At 45.6% G+C, this 20,267-nt stretch overlaps 1 protein-coding gene across 28 annotated transcripts in view; it reads right to left on the reverse strand.

Annotated features, from left to right (window-relative positions):
• Positions 1-20,267, reverse strand: part of PLEKHA6 (pleckstrin homology domain containing A6) — a 191,081-nt gene that overhangs the window by 41,405 nt on the left and 129,409 nt on the right. For 11 of the 28 annotated variants that reach the window (XM_028734233.2, XM_028734224.2, XM_028734232.2 and 8 more), the window contains 6 exons: positions 19,552-19,652; positions 11,912-12,087; positions 10,444-10,938; positions 8,212-8,722; positions 6,334-6,420; positions 2,089-2,142 (listed from right to left, as the gene is read on the reverse strand). In XM_028734233.2, the coding sequence (XP_028590066.2) occupies positions 2,089-2,142; positions 6,334-6,420; positions 8,212-8,722; positions 10,444-10,938; positions 11,912-12,087; positions 19,552-19,652 (1,424 nt within the window). Of the gene's footprint in view, positions 1-2,088; positions 2,143-6,333; positions 6,421-8,211; positions 8,723-10,443; positions 10,939-11,911; positions 12,088-15,017; positions 19,532-19,551; positions 19,653-20,267 lie in introns of those variants that run through there. The other 17 variants (XM_028734228.2, XM_028734235.2, XM_028734239.2 and 14 more) reach the window with 10 other exon arrangements.

Here is a 20,267-nt window from a genome sequence, read left to right on the forward strand (position 1 = left end):
GTATCTGACTTGAGAGAGCCAGAGCAGGTTGGTAGACGTAATAATGGCATTCCACTCACACAGTGCCATCTCTTCCATTATAATGGAGAATCATGGTCTTGGGGAAGAAAAACTTCAATCTGAGGAAGAGGCAAATGATTCTCGAAGAGGGACACATTCTTTGTGGGACTAACAGTCATCCTATCATATGGAGGATACTTTTCTGGGGGGTCTCTTGTTAGTGGCAGTTTTTATCACTGGCCTCATAGGTAGTTGAGTTTGTGATGGGCATGTGGACCACACAGTAACTTGTCTGCCTGTCACACGTAATCTGGATGCTGCATATACACTGAGGAGAAATGTTATTATGTGATCCTGGAAGAGAAATTTGGGTTGCTAGGTGGGAGGCCAGGACTTTGAAGGAAGCTTTATCTGAAATGCTGCCCATTCCATTCTGGAGCAGGGAAAAACTCTCCTTTGAGGAAAAGTTACATAATTGGAGGATTTTTTAGTTTAGAAAAAAAATTAACAGGAAACATGAGAGAGGAGTATAAAACTTAATAGTGTGGATAGAAAGAAGGCTTTTTTTGCTGCCTCTCTCATCATTCTTGAACCTGGGGTCAGTCAATGAAGCAAAACACTGGAAGATCCAGGACATACCAAAGTACTTCTTCACACAGCTCATAGTTAAACTATGGGGTTTACTGCCACAATATGTTGTAATGGATTGACTTAGATGGCTTAGGCAAAGTCTAAGACCCCATATGCACTATACACTTAAAGCCACATCAGTCACTTTAAACCGTCATGACTTCCTCCATAGGAGACTCCAATTTCCCTTGTGGATCTACAGTTGTCAGAGTGGCTTCACAGTCATCCAGTGGCACACCTTAACAATGCACACTTAACAATGACCAATGAACCAAATACAAAGAGAAATATCTACTGCTCAACAGTAATGCAGGCATTTTTCAAAGTTTCTGTCATTATCAATTTCTTTGTATTGATACTCATCTTCCCATATTCACATTTATAAAAATCATACCTGATAGTAAAGAAAAATATTCTGTATTGGCTCAGCTTCTCATTACTTTCAAAGGATGAGTTTAATATTCTGCCACAAACCATAATTTTCAATACCATTTTTCTAAGGTTACTCCTTCAGTATTTATCCAATACTAAGAAATATTTAGTCTTCTGCCACCAACATGAAATGCATTAGCTCTTTGGATACAAGATCCATATTTGAATGAAAGCCACCTGCCACTTTTATTTCCCACGAAGCCCTAGGGCCATACGCTACATCAGGCACTCCATGTCACTGTAGGAAATTTGCACACACACACACACAGGCAACTTCCCAGATCAAGCCACTGTCACCAGATAAGCCAGCAGCTGGGGGAACATGAAGGCAAGATGGCCAGAGTGAGAGGGAACAAAGCAGGCGTTGGTGCCAGCGGGTCTTGCCAGCAACTGCATGAGAGCATTGGGTGCTGATGTGGCAGCGCTGAGTGATGTATTTAAAATAACCCTGCTTGGGATGGAATGAATCAGTGGGCAGAGTGCAAACTAAATTCAAAATACAGTTCACATTAAAAAAAACCAAACCCACACACAGGTTGCCACCCAGAGTTCTAGGGTCATGAATACACTCTTATCAACAGAGTTGATTCCTGCCCTAGATCCTGCTTACATCCTGCAGACTAGTGTGGAACATTGCACAGAAATCCAACAACAGTCACCAAATACGACAATAATAACGGCTGCAATTGCAGCGCAGCAGAATCCATAGATGTCCAAGCAAGCAAAGCAGCTGTCCCTCCCCAATTCATCCCTACACACACACACACACACACACACACACACACACACACACACGTCTCTGTCACTGTCCACAAGATGAAAGGAACAAACCACATCGACCCGCTAGAGCTGCCGCAATGCCAAGAGAAGGAGAGGGACAGATGTTGGGGAGGAGGAAGGGTAAAGGGGAGAGGGAAAGGCAACACTGACCTGACAGCACGGCTGGGGAGGGGGCAGCGGGGGTTGCAGGACAAGAGGCAAAAATGTGGTGGGAGCAGTGAGAGGGAGACAGCCAGCTTGGCCTACCTGCTGATCCAAATACTCTAGGTTTCTTTGCAACTGAAGGTCTAAAAGTTCATCCTATCAGGAGCCATTAGGCATGCGGCAAAATGGAAACACAAAAACAAACAAAAACAAAGAAGAAGCAAAAGCAGTTAGGTGCGACTTAGCTGGAGAGAGGCACAGAGCTCCCCAGACAGGAAAGGGAACAGTCAGCCTCACAAGCGTTTTTTTCCAAAAAGAGGTAGGTGGGTGGGGTGAGTGATGGCTGCTCAGCGGTCCTTTTAGCCCAGGACATATTCCCTAGAGGAGCTTTCCCCAGTCAGGTGCCCTCCAGATGTTTCAGACTGCAACAACGGGGAGTTGTAATCCACAACATCTGCAAGGGCAGCCAGTTGGGGAAGGCTGCCTTAGAGGGACTCTCAATGGGAGATCCTGGCAGTTTCTCATATAGTCGGTGCTCTGTCCCCATACCATGTGTCGCCTTCTGCTGGGCAGGTGTGGATTAACAAGAGGGCCATGCTACCTTCCTCCAGGCCACTGGAGTAGGCCACCAAGCCGGTAAAATATATTAATGCTCTCCTCCAACAGGAATGTAGCCCTTTGAGGGTCTCTGGGTTGAACGCTTGTGGGCTAAAGGTGGGGTGGGGCATGCACACACACAAGCCTCACTCCAACAGTCCCACATGCGCCGGCTTCACTGCAGACCTCCCCACATGCAGTGAGAAGGAGGATCCTCAGCATGTTCAACTGAAAGTACTCAGAGTTCCTTCTCAGACCTTCCAGATGAGGAAGCTGCCTTCTGCTGAGTCAGGCTGCAGGTCCATCTAGCACAGGGCTTATACACACCTTTCGTCCACTCTTTCCAGGCACAGCCCACGATTTAAAGCTCTGTGTCCCAGTGCCTTTTCGTTCCTGCTCCAGAACTTTCCCTGCAAAAACCTGCTCTTTAAAAAGCTTAGTCAGAGAAAACCTGAATTGGTGTTTGCTCTGATTCAGTTTTAAGGAGCAGGATTTCAAGGGGAAAGTTTGAGACAAAAAATAATAACAAAATGCTGGGCCCTGGAGTGCTAAAGTGAGCACCTGTGCCTGGCAAAAGGTAAGTGTGGATAAGCCCTCTGTTCTATCTGCACAGCTCTGCAGGGTTTCAGACAGTCCTACCTGAAAATACTGGGGACTGAACCTGAGACCTTCTACATGCAAAGCAGATGCTCTGTCACTGAGCTATAGTCCTCCTGCCAACATGGGAAGGTCTGAAATGGAGCTTGTGCACAAGCCCCCTCTGACTTGAAGCCCACACACATTTGCTCCAAACAGGGCTCACTTTTCATTGCAATGTAGCACCCGTAATACCCATTAAGCCATTATTATAATCTGTTTTATTGGTGGCATAGGCCTATAAGAATTGTTAATTCACTCCTGCTGCAGAGGCAAAGTTTGCTACCAAAAAGTTTGTCCCCACAGTTAGCACTCCCACATTTTTCTCAGCAAGGCACCTGGCTTTGAAAGCCTAGGATTAGGTGGAAATTCTCTCGTCCACAGTGACTGCTCTACAGTCTTTATGTCAAGGCTGGCATGTTGAGAACGTGGGCTCAGCACATCCATTCAGAGTTCTGCAGGGGAAGAAGGGATTGTGCTATTGGCTCCATGCATATGGCCTCTTCCAAAAGCTCAGCATCCCTTTCAACAGCTTCGCAACTGTACAGCAAAAACTGGCTAAGCTTAAAGCTGGCAGTGTGCTGAAACAAACAGCGGATTCTGCACATGTCAAACTCTGCACAGATTTACTCAGTCTACATTCCTGGGGCATCACTTTGGGTCAGGCAAATTGGCTTTTACTCAATCTCTACCCAGCCTCTATGTGGATTTCCACTGGAAAAGCTGGGGGTGGTCAACCTATTCTAGATACAGGCATACAGGAAGCTGCCATATACCAAGGCAGACCATTAGTCCATCTATGCTAACTGGAAATGGCTCTCCAGGATTTCAGACATGGTCCCTCACAGAACAACCTGGAGATGTCAGGGATTGAACCTAGGATCTTCTGCATGCAAAGCAGATGCTCTATGACTGAGCTATCACCCAAGACAGCAAGCATAGCTACAGCTTCTTCACATGGCAAGAAAGTTAGGAGCACCATACAAAGGGACTCTTACAAAAATGGTGCTCCTGTGCATTATTCTCTGCGAGCATGACACCAACAGTGTGCTTTTGACCCAGGTAAACTACCTCTCAGATATAGACAGAAATTATTTTGATCTGTTTTGGAAACGATTTGTCTCTTTCTAAACACACAGAAGCTTTACTATCAGGCCTGGGCTGCCTGAGCTCTGTGTCTGTAATTAACAGATATGTGTCCAGATTGCTGGAGTGCTCCAATTGGAGAACAGCCTTTACCAAAGGCATCGTAGACTTTGAAGAAGCACGAACTCAGGACAAAGGGAAGAAACGAGCTAAGAGGAAGGCACATTTGGCAAATCCTCAACGTGATCAACTCCCGCCCAGAAACCTATGTCCCCACTGTGGGAGGATGTGTGGGTCCAGAATTGGCCTTCACAGTCACCTACGGACACACCACTAAGACCGTGTTCATGGTAGACAATCTTGCTCAGCAACGAGTGATCGCCAAAGAGTCCAGACTGCTAGCACTGCTCTTTCAAAGGAGCTATCCTGCGCCCACATTCCACATCTATTCCTGCCACCAGATATTCGCCCCACCCCCCAAAGCAGCTGGAGATGGGGACAGAGTGCCTGCTATGAGAGAGACTGTCCATGATGTGCTTGGTGATACCAGGATCATCTCAGTGCACTCCTGGTTCAGCCACATGCATCCGCTTTGTGTGCATAGCTGGTGAGAAGGCAGGGGGAGTGAGGGGAGAAGCTGCGTGCAACAGTCCGTGCAACTAGAATCTGTTCCGCAGGGCACCTTAATCCAGTCCAGGAATTACTGGTTGCTCTCATAGGTGAAAGGTGTCAGGCAGGGTCAAGAACCTTGGCATGGAGCAAATGGAAGTTGGCAGTTTCACTTGGCAGAGTCCCACTCACAGTGGTTTCTGCCCCCACCACATGGATCCGCCCCCGCAGTGAAATAACCAAACAAAAGAGAGAAGCAAGAAGGAGTGAGGAAAATACAGCATTGAAAGAAACGACAGCCAGCAACAGGGGACAGGGCTTTCTGCATGTCCTTTTCAAGCTCACCCAATTTTGCACTGTCCCAGAACTACACTGGAGGAATGCAAGCTCTGGCAGTGGAAGCTGCTGCTGCCCCAGCTTTTGCTCTCTTCATTTCCTCTTTATGGGCTGCCAAAGCAATACATCCTTGGAATAGGGGAGGAATCCCAGAGGAAAAATGTGCTTTTCCAAGAAGCCCTTTCCTGCATTATGGTTGCCACTGTAGCTATGGGCAAGGTGCTGCTCATTTAAGGACAAGGATTGGGAACCTGTGGTCCTCCAGAAGTTGTTTGGACTCAAGCTCCCATCAACCCTGGGCCACTGGCTACAATGGTCGAGGTTCATGGGAGTCTCACAACATTGGGAAGGCCACAGGTTCCCCACCCCTGATTTAGGGGAGCAAAATGGTACAGAGTTCAAATCACATGCCAGGTCCAAACTCTGAACAGCAGCTCACGATCACTAAAGAGAAATGTTTGAGTTAAGCTTGCAGCAGCAATGAGCAGTGTGCCTCAGTTTATATTCCACAGTGGCCTGGTGGGCAAGCCAGGATGGAGGCTTCCCTTCTGCCATGCAGATGTAGCTTGTGATATGAAATGAAGCCTCTGCTTTAACTCCTGATTGCACCTTTTTATTTATTAATTGTGGAAAAAGGAGAATTACATGGATGATTCTTCTGGGCAACTGTGGGTGGACCCATTTTACATTACATGCTACTCCTCTTGCAGGATGCTAATGAAGCACCGAATGTAAAAACTGGGGGCTGAATGTGTGAACAGGAGCTGTTTCACTGTCTCTATAAATCACATGCCTATAAATCACTTGCTCCGCCAAAAAAGGGCAGCCCTGTCTTCAACAGAATTATCTGTCAGTTTGCATAGTCACAGTGCATTACATATCCAGACTGGTCTCACACAGCTAACATATCCCTGTAGGCTGAAACACTAGAGAATATGGCTGTTACAGGACAGTGGTTTCATGTCCAGGAAGAAATTGCCCATTGCATAATAACATCCTTCACCCCACCTCTGAATTAGATCCCAACCTTGGGAAGGAAACCCAGCATCCCTAGTGGAATGCTGGGATGCCAATGGGACATACCATTTTGTCGTGGACCGTAGGGGATGCTGGATAGTTGAAGGGGAACATTCCTGCAGGGACAGGCCTCCTGTCACCCAGATAATCATACTGAGGAAAGAGAAGAAACCACACACATGCATGAAGAAGGCTCATATCACTGTAGGGTGACCATAGTCCACGCTACCTTTCCCCACAATACGGAACAGTTGGCACAGCCCACAATGTAGACAACAGGCAAGGCAAAGGAAATGCCCAGGGTTATTTGGTCAGGGTGAGGGACAGGTCAATGGTAGGAGGGCCAAGGAGTTGTGGCCTAGACATGAGAACAACTAAGATGCTCTTGGAAAAGAGGAATTGGTTCTACAAGCTGGGAGTACAGTTCTGTTAGGAGAAGAGGAAAAGAAGGGGCAGGTTTTTCCCCAGGCTCCTACCCTTGGAACCTCCAATGCCACTCAGTTCCTGGGCTGCTCTCACCCTCAGTTCTGCCTGATATTCACTAATATTGGTCTGCACGATGAAGAATGTTCTAAAGTTTCACCAGCAACCTTTTCAACATGTCGTGCTGACTGTGTGCTCCCAGCACAGCTAACGTGCCAGTTCTGTTTAGCCTGAACATGCGACTCCAGTACCTCAATTCAATTGGGAGTTCTGAATCCCCTATACCTCATGTTTCAACTGAGTCTGGCCCAGACCCTTATTTTTTATTTCTGGGACAAGTGAAATAAAAACAGACTGAGCATTTACGGACTGCTGAGTGGCCAGAAGAAGCCCTGACATGTCAGAGATTAAGAATAAAGGTTTTATTCTAGCTCACAGGTGAGCAACCTGTGGCCTTAGGAAAACATGCAACCTGTGACTTCATATTATGTGCCCCTCTGTTGACTCCTGAAGCTGCCCCATTCTTCCATCCATGCTTTTTATCCATTTCCCCCCTTTTTCAGGCATTTGTGTTTCTCTGTGTGTGTTGTTTCAGAACACAGAACTGGAACATGTAGTACTTTCTTTTATATGTGTATGTTTTAAAAACTTCTCCTCTGGTTGTATGGCTTGGGGGAAAGACTTTTCTCCTGCCAAATAATATATCGGTAAGAATTACTCTTACTTCCCTTCCTGAGCAGTGGCTGCATTGGTCTCTGGTACTAAAAAAAAGTTCTCTGTTTATTTATTTGAAAGTAACCCCATCACTGCCAACCTAGCAGTTCAAAAGCACGTCAAAGTGCAAGTAGATAAATAGGTACCACTCCAGCGGGAAGGTAAACGGCATTTCCATGTGCTGCTCTGGTTCGCCAGAGACGGCTTAGTCATGCTGGCCACATGACCCGGAAGCTGTACGCTGGCTCCCTTGGCCAATAAAGCGAGATGAGTGCCGCAACCCCAGAGTTGGCCACGACTGGACCAAATGGTCAGGGGTCCCTTTACCTTTACCTTTACCTAACCCCATCACACTCAGTGGGGCTTGCTTCTAACTAGATATGCATTGAACTGGGAATTCTAAACCATGAGGAAGCAGGGGGGTCTCCATTCCAGATGAGTTAATCCAGAAAAGTTTTGTCTCTGGCTCCAGCCATCATCAGTTCTGGCTCTGCCCAACACTGGTACATGAGCCACAACACGTAATCAATTGAGGAAATGCAGCCCTCAACAGAAAAAACCTATGTTGCCCGTGACTGCCTCTCCTCACCTTCATCAAAGCTATTGTGCCTTCCCACTCCTGCCATGGTAATTTCCCCTCACCCTTCCTAATACTTTTCAGTCTCAGTACACAGCATATACAAACACAGGTAACGATTAGGTCACTAAGACTGTGCTAATGTTCCCTCAGTGCACAGCTTCAGTACCCCCCCCAAAGAGTGGCAGGAAGCCCCGAGGGTAGGAGCAGAGACCGCGAGGGAGGGTTACCTTTGGTGAACTGACCGATCGCCTCATCATGTATGTCGTCGGCTCCGCATAAATCTCCTCACTCCGGGGAGGCACTCTTTCAAAGCGGGCACTCGGCGACCTGACAGGGGAGTACACTCTGGCTCGGGTGTAGGAGCCTTGGCTCGGTGAGCGGGGGACCGACCGGGAGCGAGGCTGGAGGGACATCCTGCGCAAGGAGCCTGAGGCGGCATCCATTTCGTCATAGTACATGGGTGGCCGGGTCGGGCCTGACATCCAGATGGGAACGTCCTGCCTGCCGTAGCCTGGCTGCTCTTTCCAGTCCCGCAGCTGGTAGGAGCCGCTGTTGCGGAAGGAGTGGCGCTTGTCGTCGACAGTCCACTGAGGGCTCACGCGCTCAAAGGCAGGCATAGAGCAGATGCTGTCGGGACGCACCCCAGGAGGGTAGTATTGGTAATCTTCAGAGTACTGAGGTGAGTAGGGGGGATAGTAGTCAGGGACTCTTCGGGACATCGGGTAGAACCTGGTGGGGCTAGACGGCCAGAAGGAAAGAATGAGGATGACGAATGCAAACCCTGAGTTTGCAAAGCAATTTTAGCATCATCTGCCCTACCTTACCCATCTGTCTATCTCTGTACCAAAATCCACAGAGGATATAAATCTAGTGCAGATCTTATTTTTCTTTTTTTCCTCTTTTTTCTATTGGTTTTCACATATTGCATTACAATACAGATGTGCCAAAGCCAACACCATTTCCTCCCCATCCCCCCATACCTTTACATTTCTATTTCCTCAATCCATCATATTATTCTTTTCTCCTTCCTCCCACTTCTCTCCACCCCCACTCGATTTCATCCACATTATACAATTTACAATAATCTTTGCACTCTACAATCTTCTCAAATCATCTATATATTACTATTATCTTTCCTTACTAATTTTTCTTCCATCCAGTACTTCACATTTTAATCTAGGCATATTAGCGTATCTTTTTTGAGCAATATTTTGCCATATATTCATCAAAACATTTCCACTCCTTTTTTAATTTTTAATTCGACTGATTTCTTATTATAGCAGTTATTAGAGCAGAGGATATAAATCTAGTGCAGATCTTATTTTACATTCTTACTGCCTAGTGGTTCCCTCTTACCCTCCAACTATACTGCAGATTAAACAGCAGAGATGGCACAATATCATCTCACTATTAAAGCTGTTTGCTGGTGTGTCATGAATTATTATCCTTATTAATGATTAAGGCTGCACATATTTTCTTTGCAAATGAGCTGCCTGCTTGAGTAACAGAGTATTAAGTTTGTATCTTTTTCTTTTCAAAAAAGAAATCAAAAGCATACTGAGGATTAAAGGGTTCAATTCTGATGAAAGCCATGATGCCTGCTGGGTTAAAACTCTGGTTCTTTGTCAGGGAAGATTCAAATGTTGCAGCCTCCATGTGGAGGTCATAAGAAACACTTCCCAATGGAAGCAGTTTTATACAAGAGGGCTCTGTACCTTTGTATCATGTGAGCCACCCATGCTAGCACAGCAGATTCGTAGCGCTGTGATGAACAGCCTCCTCCACACAACTGGGCCAATCCATTTCACAAATATTACAACTCTCATGTGGAATTGGTTTGGGACAGTTAAAAACAAAATATCCTCAGCACTTACAGTCCTCCTAGGACTATCTGGTTGGGAGAAGAGGGGAGAATCACAATAACTATATTGATTTAAACTTGAAGTGTACATATCACTTTCTCACCTTCTCTCAGATTACATCCACACTAAACATTTAAAACCACCTCTTTCCCCACAAAAGCCCGCACTTTACTGCCGAATCAGAGCAAATGGCAGTCTGCGGAAAACTGAAATTGCCATTTGTTCTGATTCAGTGTTAAAGAATGGGATTTCATAGGGAAAGCGATGTGGCAAAAAAAAAAAAAAAAAAAAAGAGGGGGAGAAAGTGTTTGGACATGGAGCTTTAAAGCCCAGACCTGCACCTAGAAAACAAGGGGCAAAAGGTATAAGTGTGGATGAGCTCTCAGAGTCATGGGTTCCCCTAAAGTATCCTGGGAAATGTAGTCCTTAACAAGCTACAAGCTACAGTTCCAGGACCCTTGGGGGAGGTTGGGAAGCCACAACTCTTAAGACTCCTATAAGTGCATAATGCAGATGTGATGCCTTGTGTTTAGTGGGATTCCTCCCTTATTTAATTCCCAGAAAAGCTATATCCACGCCTAGCTTGAATCACCTCACCTATGGAGATCCTCAGGAGGTGGAGCCCCACGGCGCAAGTTCACCCATTGCTGAAGCTGTGTCATGGAGCTCTTCCTCTGGGCAATCTTCTCAGGATTGGTGCGCGGAGCAAAACTCCGACGAGGCATAGCATTCTCGCCATCGTGCTGTGGGAAGGCCATGCTGCCTGGCCGGCTAGGAGATGAGTACTGCCAGCCATTTGGCTGAGTGGGCCTCTCCACTCCAGCAGGCAGGCGGGAAGCGTCAGGATAAGGGCTTCCAGGTTCAGAGGGCATTTCTTGGCTGCCAATGCCGTTGGCTTTCACCAGAGGCTCCTTCTTGCTCTCGGCTCGCTCTGTTTTCCTGTCAATCTTCTCGGAGCCACGCCCGTCTCCTTCGCCTCTGGTCTTGGCTTCTGGCTCAGCTTTGGCAGCCTCTCTGGTAGGGACACTGCGGTGGTGCTGGTGCTGGTGGTTCCTGCTGGGAGGGATGTTCTCAGAATCAGTCTTCTCGTGCCTGATAAGCATGGGAAAGTAGAAATGGCCACAAACGGTCATGGCTCTCATTCTGAACAACATAGAAAATGTGCACTAGCCTATGAATGATTCTAGTTCACCTCCTGAAAGCACATTGCTGCTAACTTTGCAGCTCTGATATGGCCCCTGGGGGGAGGGGGGGGGCGACCAGACATTGTACTCTCCCAATAAGCTTTCTTTTTCAAGTTGCTTAAAGACCCGCAAAGCTATGTTTCCTGTCATCCCATTCAAAGAGCCTCAATGCCTTTTAAATGTTACCTATTTTACAGAGTTTCCATACTTTTCTGCAGGATCTGTGAACCTTATTTATAATGATGACTTGGTCTCACAAATTTAAAGGACCAGAGGAAACATCTTAATGGAGAGGCAGAGAAACTATGTGACTTGAACGCAATAGAGCACCCCGGGCTGGACTAAGACCTTCAGTTGTCCCAAGCACTAAAAGATTATGGTGCCTCCCCAATTCAAAATGAAAACAATACTAACCCATAAAATAAAATTTCAAAGTAATAAAAAATTAAAGCATAATTTGTTGCAACAGATGACAGGATCTGCTTTCCTTGCATTATTTTGATCAAAAGTTAGTAGGGCGCCCTCCTGGTTTAGGTGGGGATAATAAAAAGATAATGTAAAAATGGGAGATTATACAGTGGACTGTAAGGAAATCTAGCCTAGTTTTTGCAATGATGACTACTCTGATGCTTTAAGGGGTGGGGATAAAAAAAATATTGGGTGCTCTTACTTTACTGGTTTTCCAAAGACTTAGCTAATGCCAACTGAGATATCTCTCAGCACATATGCTATTGGACTGCAACTCCCATCGGCCTCAGCCATCATGACCAATGGTCCAGGACATTGAGTATTATAGTCCAACAACATCTAGAGAGCACCATTTGGTTACCCCTATAGTTTTGGACCACATGCCACATAGATTCCCCCCAACAACAACTGACCTCTGAGCAGGTGGGATTTGCACCCGGGCAGCTTCGCCCATGGCTTGAATCCAGGATTCCTGCTCCTCGTTGTTCTCTGCACTGAAGAAGTAAGTCCGGATGCCTGCGTGCTCAGCCTGGGGAGAGAGGGACTTCTTGTTATTCCCTGATGTCTCTTCCATCCAGCACACAGTCACCTGTGGAGCAGGTAGAAATGGAGAAAGGGGAGGGGGGAGAAGAGAAGAGAAGAGAAGAGAAGTCACCAATTACTCTCTGCAGCATTAGCTTGAGGTCACCAAGGATTATAGGAGAAATTGTGCCTTCTTTCATTTGGCATAATTTCCAGCATATACTGGACTGGCTACTATAGTTTCAACCAACTTTTATTTTCTATTTTTCAGGTGGGGAAATTGAAGTGAAAAAGCATGTTTTTAGGCCATAATGGCTATAGTCTAGCTTTATATGCATTTGTCCTTGGTGGTGGTGGGTGCCTTTAAAAGAGGATTAGGCAAATTCATGGAGGAGGAGGGCTATCAATGGCTATTCATTGGAGGCTACAATGCTTCTGAATACCAGTTGCTGGAAACCACAGGAGGGAGAGTGCTTTTGTGTTTGAATCCTGCTAGGGAGGGGTTTCCCCCAGACATCTGATTGGTCACTGTGAGAACAGGATGCTGGAAAATTTGCCTTTTAATATATTGATAAATGTGCGCAGCTTAATCACAGGAGTGACACCAAAGGTCAAAATTCCTATCCAGAGACACCTTCACTAAACCCACCCAGCAACATGCAAACTCCACCCCACCCCCATTGCTGGAAAAGGACCCTCCCACCTGCCTACCAACTCCGTTCCCAACACCAACACACTTGTTTACATGCATGGGTCCACATGCAGCAGAGGAATAGCATGCAAAAATCTACTTCAACATAGAACCCATCACCCCAGATCAGTGTACACCTGTGCATGCATGCAAAGAATTGAAAATGTTCTTTTTTCCATCAGGTTTCTGGAGAGGTAGTAAACTAGAACTGCCTTTTTCTAAGTGGTGGTGAGGAATGCTGTTGAAACTTTGAATTGCTGTAATATAGCTGCTTTAATGTTTTCTGGTGGTTTTAATGTATTTATTGTTGTAAGCCCACCCTGAGATTACTTGATGGTGACATGTGGGATAGAAATTTTAGAAATAAATTAAAATAAATGCATCATCACTGAATAAAAGCTATGTTGCCTAATATTATCTGGAGTACTTGTTAAACTAATGGCAATAGTTTTAACTGTGGCCAGAAACAAGGGGAGGTGTGTATCCCTTTACATTTTAATGATTTGGCTGCCTCACCCATTGCAAAAATGGGGGGACACTGTATCCCCTCCCCTATAAAAAGTCACTGGGGCTGGAGACTGACTGAACAATATGGGGAGTCAGGGTCAACTATAGCTCCCTATGTTGAGTCAAAACAAGAGTGAGATTTCCTATGGATCTACTGATCCAACCACCTTGGTATTTAAATCTGCCTTCCTGATGAAACATAGGAAAAGAAAATACTTTTGTATTCCTTTCCAAATGCTTATCTCACAGGAGGCAGTGACAGCCACCAACCTGGACGGCTTGAAAAGAGGATTAGACATGGAGGAGGTGGCTCTGGAGGCAGTAACGCTTCTAAATACCAGTTGCTGGTAACCTCAGGAGGGCAGCGCTCATGTCCTCCTTGCAGATTTCCAACAGGCATCGGGTTGGCCACTGTGAAAGCAGGATGCTGGACTAGATAGGCCAATAGTTCAACTGTAGACTGGCCATATTTATTTTACTATAGGAAGAAGCCCTTCAAGAGGCAGGAATTATCAGGGCACCATTCCAATGATATATGTGCCACTTGTACATGGAAACATGCTGCACTCCTTTGCGTGATCCCCATGGCATTGTGCTTTCACCACAATAATGCCTCTAATTTCAGGGCTTCCAAGAGTGAAGTCAAAGACACCATTGGGGTGAGTAATAGATCTGACCCCCACACCATGGATTACCCGAGTGTCTGATGTGAAGGACAAGATCCCCCACTTCTCTGTTATGTCATCAAACATCTTCTCCAGTTCAATGTTATATCCAGTCGATCTTTGCTCCACAGAAAGCACTGAGAGCCGCTTAGGGTTGATCCCTCTTTATTAGCAGAGGCCATTTTCCCGTCTTGCTAGAGTGCAGCAAAGCCTAGGAAATGGTTTTTATATATCATGCTGTTTTGATTCTTAGTCTCTGAGGTGTATATAGGAGCTGAAGACTTGCAAAAAACAAAGACATGTCCTGTACAGCATCGAAATATTGGCACCCAACATCTTCAAAAAATACCATCCTAGGCTGGACCTTAATATGGCTCCAGGCCCAGATAAAAAATATTTCCAATCCAAACTCTTAACCCAAATTGGACCAGCTTATTGTTGACGCTTCTATCATTTGCAACATATCCATTCAATTGACACTGAAATCTTTCCAGATCTTTTCATTTTCCTTTTATCATGAACACCTTATTTTGTACTATAGTATAAAATAGTTTTGCTTGCAGTTTTCTGGTTTTGTGTCTTTCACATTTGTTTGGTTTTCATTATGTAAGAAAACTCCCCTCTTAGTGATTTTTATTATTATTTTATTTCAGTTGAATGTATTTCAGAAGAAACGTATAGCACTATTTATTCACTTATTTAGTTTCGCCCATCAACTTTGGTTAATGATCAGTGGCCACTCATCAACCTAGTGAGATCTGAGGGTTCTTGCAAATCTGCCTTCTTGACTGACATTTTGCTGAGCCAGATCTTCAGTACATATACTCTACACCAAGAGCCAAGGATTAGGTCTGAAAGCTTGGCTATGATGAAGACATATAACACAAGGCAGACGTATTCAGATATTGTGCAATGTCATTAGGTTACATACCTCTGTACTTTCACCAGTCTCCATTGTTTAGGAATTTCTAGGTGTTTGATGAGCCTAATGAAGAAATCTAGGATTTCCTCACTGCAGTTTTATCTGGGAAATGATTGGAGGTGAATAAAGCATGCGGGACAATTTTGCACTCATCCAAGCTTCATCTTTCCTTTCTGGCATGCATGTGTTTGGAAAAGGAAGGAAAATACTACCTATTTGGTGCCTGGGTGATGGCACTGCAGACGGGTTATCAGAAGAGATCTCCTGTCCGAGGGCATCCTCACGCGGAGAAAGAGGGAAGACAGAGAACAGGTCAGCCACACCCAACAAGCAATCCAATGGGGAGAAGTCTCAAGCAGGCGAAGCGTAGAAGGAGCAGAGTTGACTGCCGTGGAAGGGAAGCTGAAGCAGAACTGGAAGGGCCATAGCTTAGCAGCAGAGCATCTGCTTTGCATGCAGAAGGTCCCGGGTTCAATCCCCAGCATCTGTGGTAGGGCTGGGAATGTTCCCTGTCAGAAACTCTGGGAGAGATGCTGCCGGTCAATGTAGACAATACCGAGATAGATGGGCAAATGGTCTGACTCAGTATACTACAGCGTCCTATGTAACTGGGCACATGCCAGATGCCTTATGAGTCTAAGGCTGAAGGATCACATTGGCCCTGTCTGAACTTAAAATAATCTAAGAGAAAATTGGGGGAGCCGATTCCTCTCCATTTCAGCCCATGGAACAGGCCTGAGCCAGTATCCTGCTAGGCAAGGGGAAATGCAGATATGCAAGGGTTGCAGCAGCAGGGCATGCCATAAACAATATTGCAGCATGAATGTGGGATGAAGGAAATGAACAATACTATTTAGGTCTATCTATTCAGAACAATCTAAGTCTATCCATCCTACAAGAAACTTTATTGTGGGTTGGTTATCTAATCCCCCTTAATAATAAAGGAACAAAACACAGAAGCAACCAGAGACTATTCTCTGCTACCTTACTAACCAACACATGTATGGATCTGGGGGATGCTACAAGAATCAGCATCTAAGACTGAAAGCCATACTTACTTGGTAACCAGCCCCATAATATGCCATAAGGATGCCTATGACCCAACTGTAAGGTTCCCTACCCTAAAATGCTCAACAGATCATTAATAATGGTATCACCAGTCCTCTGCAGCATGGGTGCACATTGAGTTCTTAGAAGTATCTCCAGGCTGAGCGGAGCATGTAAGTGTGACCCAAATCCCTCCTTCACTGGAGTGGTCGGACAATACCTTTTTATCAAACCTCGGTGCTGTAGGACCCAAATGAAGATGGTTGTGCCCTAAAACGGATCCTTGCTTTGTTAGTAATCTGGGATCTGACAGCCCATCCAACACCACTGGTGCCAATAAAGCTTTCCAGAGGGCAAGCTCAGGCTTCTTCTCAAGGTGACACTATAGAGAGAAAAGAGGGTCCCTGTGCGCACATCTGAGCCAGAGGCAGGCAAGATGCCCAGACAAGCATACTTCAAAGCTCATCTGTTTCTAATGGAGCCACAGCATCTCTAGCTAAACATTCTTCTTTTCTCTCCCCCCTCTATGGGGCAGGCAGGAATGTTAGTAAAAAACAACCCCACATATCAATAGTTTCTGGTTCTTAAAACATCCCTGTCCCATTTCAGTCCCATTTATTCTCATTAAGAGGGCATAGATACCATAGCACACCCCTGGGACATCTGAACTAGAGCTTTATGGTGCTATTTCAACAAGCAGTAAGTAGCTTGCATGCAGTATAATGGAAGAGCCCTCTAAAGGGATGCCTATAAACAAAATGATTTAGGAATGTAACGTATGGATTGGTTGGCTTGTGTTCACATCTTGAATCTTATTGGGTCTACTAAGATTTGTTTTGCATAGGTAGGAAGACCTCTCAAGCACCCCAATTTGAAGCTAGTGTTTCTAAACTCCCCCTCATTAATTTTCAATGTCCCTGATTTATTTATGCTTTTTTAAAAAAACAGGAAACATGATGTTGTGTATTAGATCACATTGTTTAGAGACTTAGGATCTGTATCCCTCATTCAAAAGGGAAACTGGATGTGTGAGTCTGCGCATGAAAAAAAAGTTGGCATATAAATATATTGACTCAGCCTTGGGCTGTTACAGCAAAAAGCAACTTGGTGGTCCAGGCAAGAGAGGCAAAGCTTCCCAGCTCTTCTTTGCTCATCCCTCAAAACGAACTCACAATAACCAATGTGTGACACCCTTCCAGCAACGCGGAGCTGTGCAGGTACTCCTGGAACAGTGCCACAGCCCTTAGGATGTGATGCCAGAGGTTGGGAACGACTTCTCCTCTTTCCTGCAATGTCCCTTGCACGGATGGCATGTTTACATCACCTCTGGTCTCCCCACCTGCTCCCCCCAGATCTAGTGCAGCAGGGCAGAGAGCTGCTGCTGTTGCTCTGGTGCGAGGAGGCATCACCCACCATCAGGACAAAAGGAAGGTTTCTGTGACTAAGGGGCAAATGCTCAGGCTTTCCTTCCAAAGTGGGGCTGGCTGAAGAGGCACATGCATTTCAAATAATCAGCACCTGCTATACCTCCCCTGTTAGTTGAATCATGCAGGAATTCAGACCTGTGGCAACTCTGAGGAGCAGAGGCAGACCAAGTAGCTTTAGGCTGTGATATGAGCAAAATAGGATGTGCCACTCCCGCATATTGGAAAAATTCAGCCACTCACTGGATAATAGGCATGAAGCTGAGCCCCTGTGGCATATTGGTTAGAGCAGCCACCCACAACCTGATGCCCTCCACATATTTCAGACTATAATGTCTGTGCTAGCTAGGAGGGATGGGAGTTGCAGTTCAAAGCATCTGGAGAGCACCAGGTTGGGAAAGGCTAGGTTAGACTGCAGCACTTGGGTCAGGGAGGTCTGGGTCCAGTCATCATCCTCATATGGGGGGGGGGGGAGCCATAATCTCTGAGGTTCATCAAGAATGCCACCCCAAACTCATTGGGAGAAAGAGAAATATACATATGTAATGGATAAATATATGTATGAATAAGGCACATTTACAAACACCATTCCTTGTCCCGTGCAATGCTTTTTGTGGGGGTGGGTAAAACTAAGTTATTTAACAATCTAAAGCATTTTCCAAGGTCGGTGTTTCCCAAGAGTGTACAGCATGAGTACTTGTGTATTAAAAGGGAAGAAAATGATGTCCACTGGCAAAGCACCTCTCCTCCGACAATGCCCTGTGCACAATCAACCATTTTAGAAATAAACAAGCAAATAAATATTAAAATCTTGTTTGGGGGAAAAATGTATGGAAGAGGTGCAAAATAGTTTTCAACATTTCAAAATTAAGCAAAGGGTTCCTCCTCCCAGATGCCCAACGTGAGACTCCCACCCGCAGCCTTTGAGTTGAGCAACTATCCAACTACCATTGTGGGTTTGATCAGTGAGAACAGCAAGGGCTCCTGCAGCTCTTCAGCATTTTTCCGGCTTGTACGCACAGCCTTCCTAGTAAATATGTCTGTCAACAAGACGTGCTTCCCTCTCAGATGGCAAGGCTCAGAAACAGCCTCAAAGTCCCTGCAAGCAAGCTTGAGGGACCACAGTCAAGCATCCGGAAATAATGTACTTTAGCTGCTGTGCTCTTCCCTTTTGGCCTGTCCTCCCTCTGCAACAACTCCTCAGTGCTATTAGTCAGAGGGCGTGAATATCTCTCCTAGGCAGCTTGGTGGGGACCACACGGAACTGCGTTTTTTAAAAAACAAGAACAGAAACTCCAACAACAGCTCAGTCTTGTGCCTAAAGACCACTGCAGATCAATCTTCCAGTATCACAGAAGACTTCTATGAAAGAATATCTTCCAAAGGAAAATGGGAAGTGGGTGATGGTATCCCTCATTACTTCCTGTTGCGATACTTAGGGACAGACAGGAAACCTGTGGCCTTTCAGGTGTTACTGGACTCCAATACCCATCAGCCCCAACCAGCATGGCTAATGGTCAGGGTTGATGTGAGCTGTAGTCCAGCAACCTCAGGAGGGTTGCATTGCATTTAAGGTCAATAACCTCCCCAGCCTCATGTCCCCCATCATCAGTATCGTGAGCATCATCATCAGCAATAACTATTCAATGCATTTCACACATGTCAGCAGTGGTTACAATGGCCCTGAAAGGTAGTAGGTCAGTGTTATCATTCTCATATTGCACAGGTGTCAGGCTAAGGGTAATAGAAGAATGGCTTGCCTAAATTCAAACCTGTTGAGCTGCAGTGAGATTTGAAGGGGATACTTCTAGGTTCATGTCCCAGTCCCTTAGAGACTTCACAACAAAGGAAAGTTGTCAAAATTAAAATAACCAAGTGGTGAAAGGAACGCTAGGATATCATGCTCTTGGAAAATAAGGAAATAAAGTCTCACAAAAGAGGTGTTCATGTGTTACATTCAACAAGTGTACAATCTGTGTATCTGTGCATTCAACAGATGAGCTGTATACTCATCCAGTTATTTACATGTAATATTTGACAAGTATATGGTCTGTGTAACTCGCTCATACCTCTTCATTCAGTCGCCAGTCACCTGCCCACCTTTAAGGACCAAATTCACAGGGTCACGAGCACCACAGCCTAAGAGGAACCTAAGGACCACTTCTGACACCAACACACAGCTAGAGCAGAGCAGCTTCCAGCTTCCAACCACACTTCTAGCTGTACATTCAAGAATATCCTGCCACCTCTGTGAGAACCTCAGCCACTTACTGACCTTAAAGGTGTATTTCCTGCTGATGTTATCCGACGGCTGAACAGCTGCAACCCGAAAACTGAGAAGTGGGATGCTGCCCAAGATGCTTTCCTCCTTCTCGTCTGCATGAAGGAAGGTGGGAGATCAAAGAATTAGACACATACAGAGGCATCCCCTTCTCTCTGCCAACAAGCTAGAAATGCTGTCGCTGTGGAAGGTCTCACACAAATGGGCTCCTTCACCGCCACCAGTGGGAAAGAAGAAGTCAAGGGTTCCCCTTACTGGCAAAATAAGAGCTGGAGAGTTAAGAACAACAATTGCCCCAAGTGGGCCTACACATCTACGTACCTGGGGAAAATGGCTCCTCTCCCTGTCACATCCGTGCCTGCTACTGTCTCTGTCTCAGGCTGGCAAGCACCCTCACACACATATCAGTTACGTTTACAGCTCACAATACTGTCTAGTTAATAATTCATCCCCACCTTCTAGATTCACTGCCAGAGAGGAGTTCAGGCAACAGGTTTCTGAGAACCAAAGGTTGTGAGGCAGATTTTATTTTTATATATAAATATAAAATCTATACACATGCATACATACATACATACATACATACACCCTGTATATGTATGTATATATGAACGTACAGTAAGCCCACAACTTATGCACATTTAACTTGTGCACATTCAGCTTTGCGCGCATGACCAAACAAAATGAGAACGAGGACAGGGTTCTGGGGG

Source organism: Podarcis muralis, chromosome 5 (assembly GCF_964188315.1).
Source record: "Podarcis muralis chromosome 5, rPodMur119.hap1.1, whole genome shotgun sequence".
NCBI classification, from domain to species: domain Eukaryota; kingdom Metazoa; phylum Chordata; class Lepidosauria; order Squamata; family Lacertidae; genus Podarcis; species Podarcis muralis.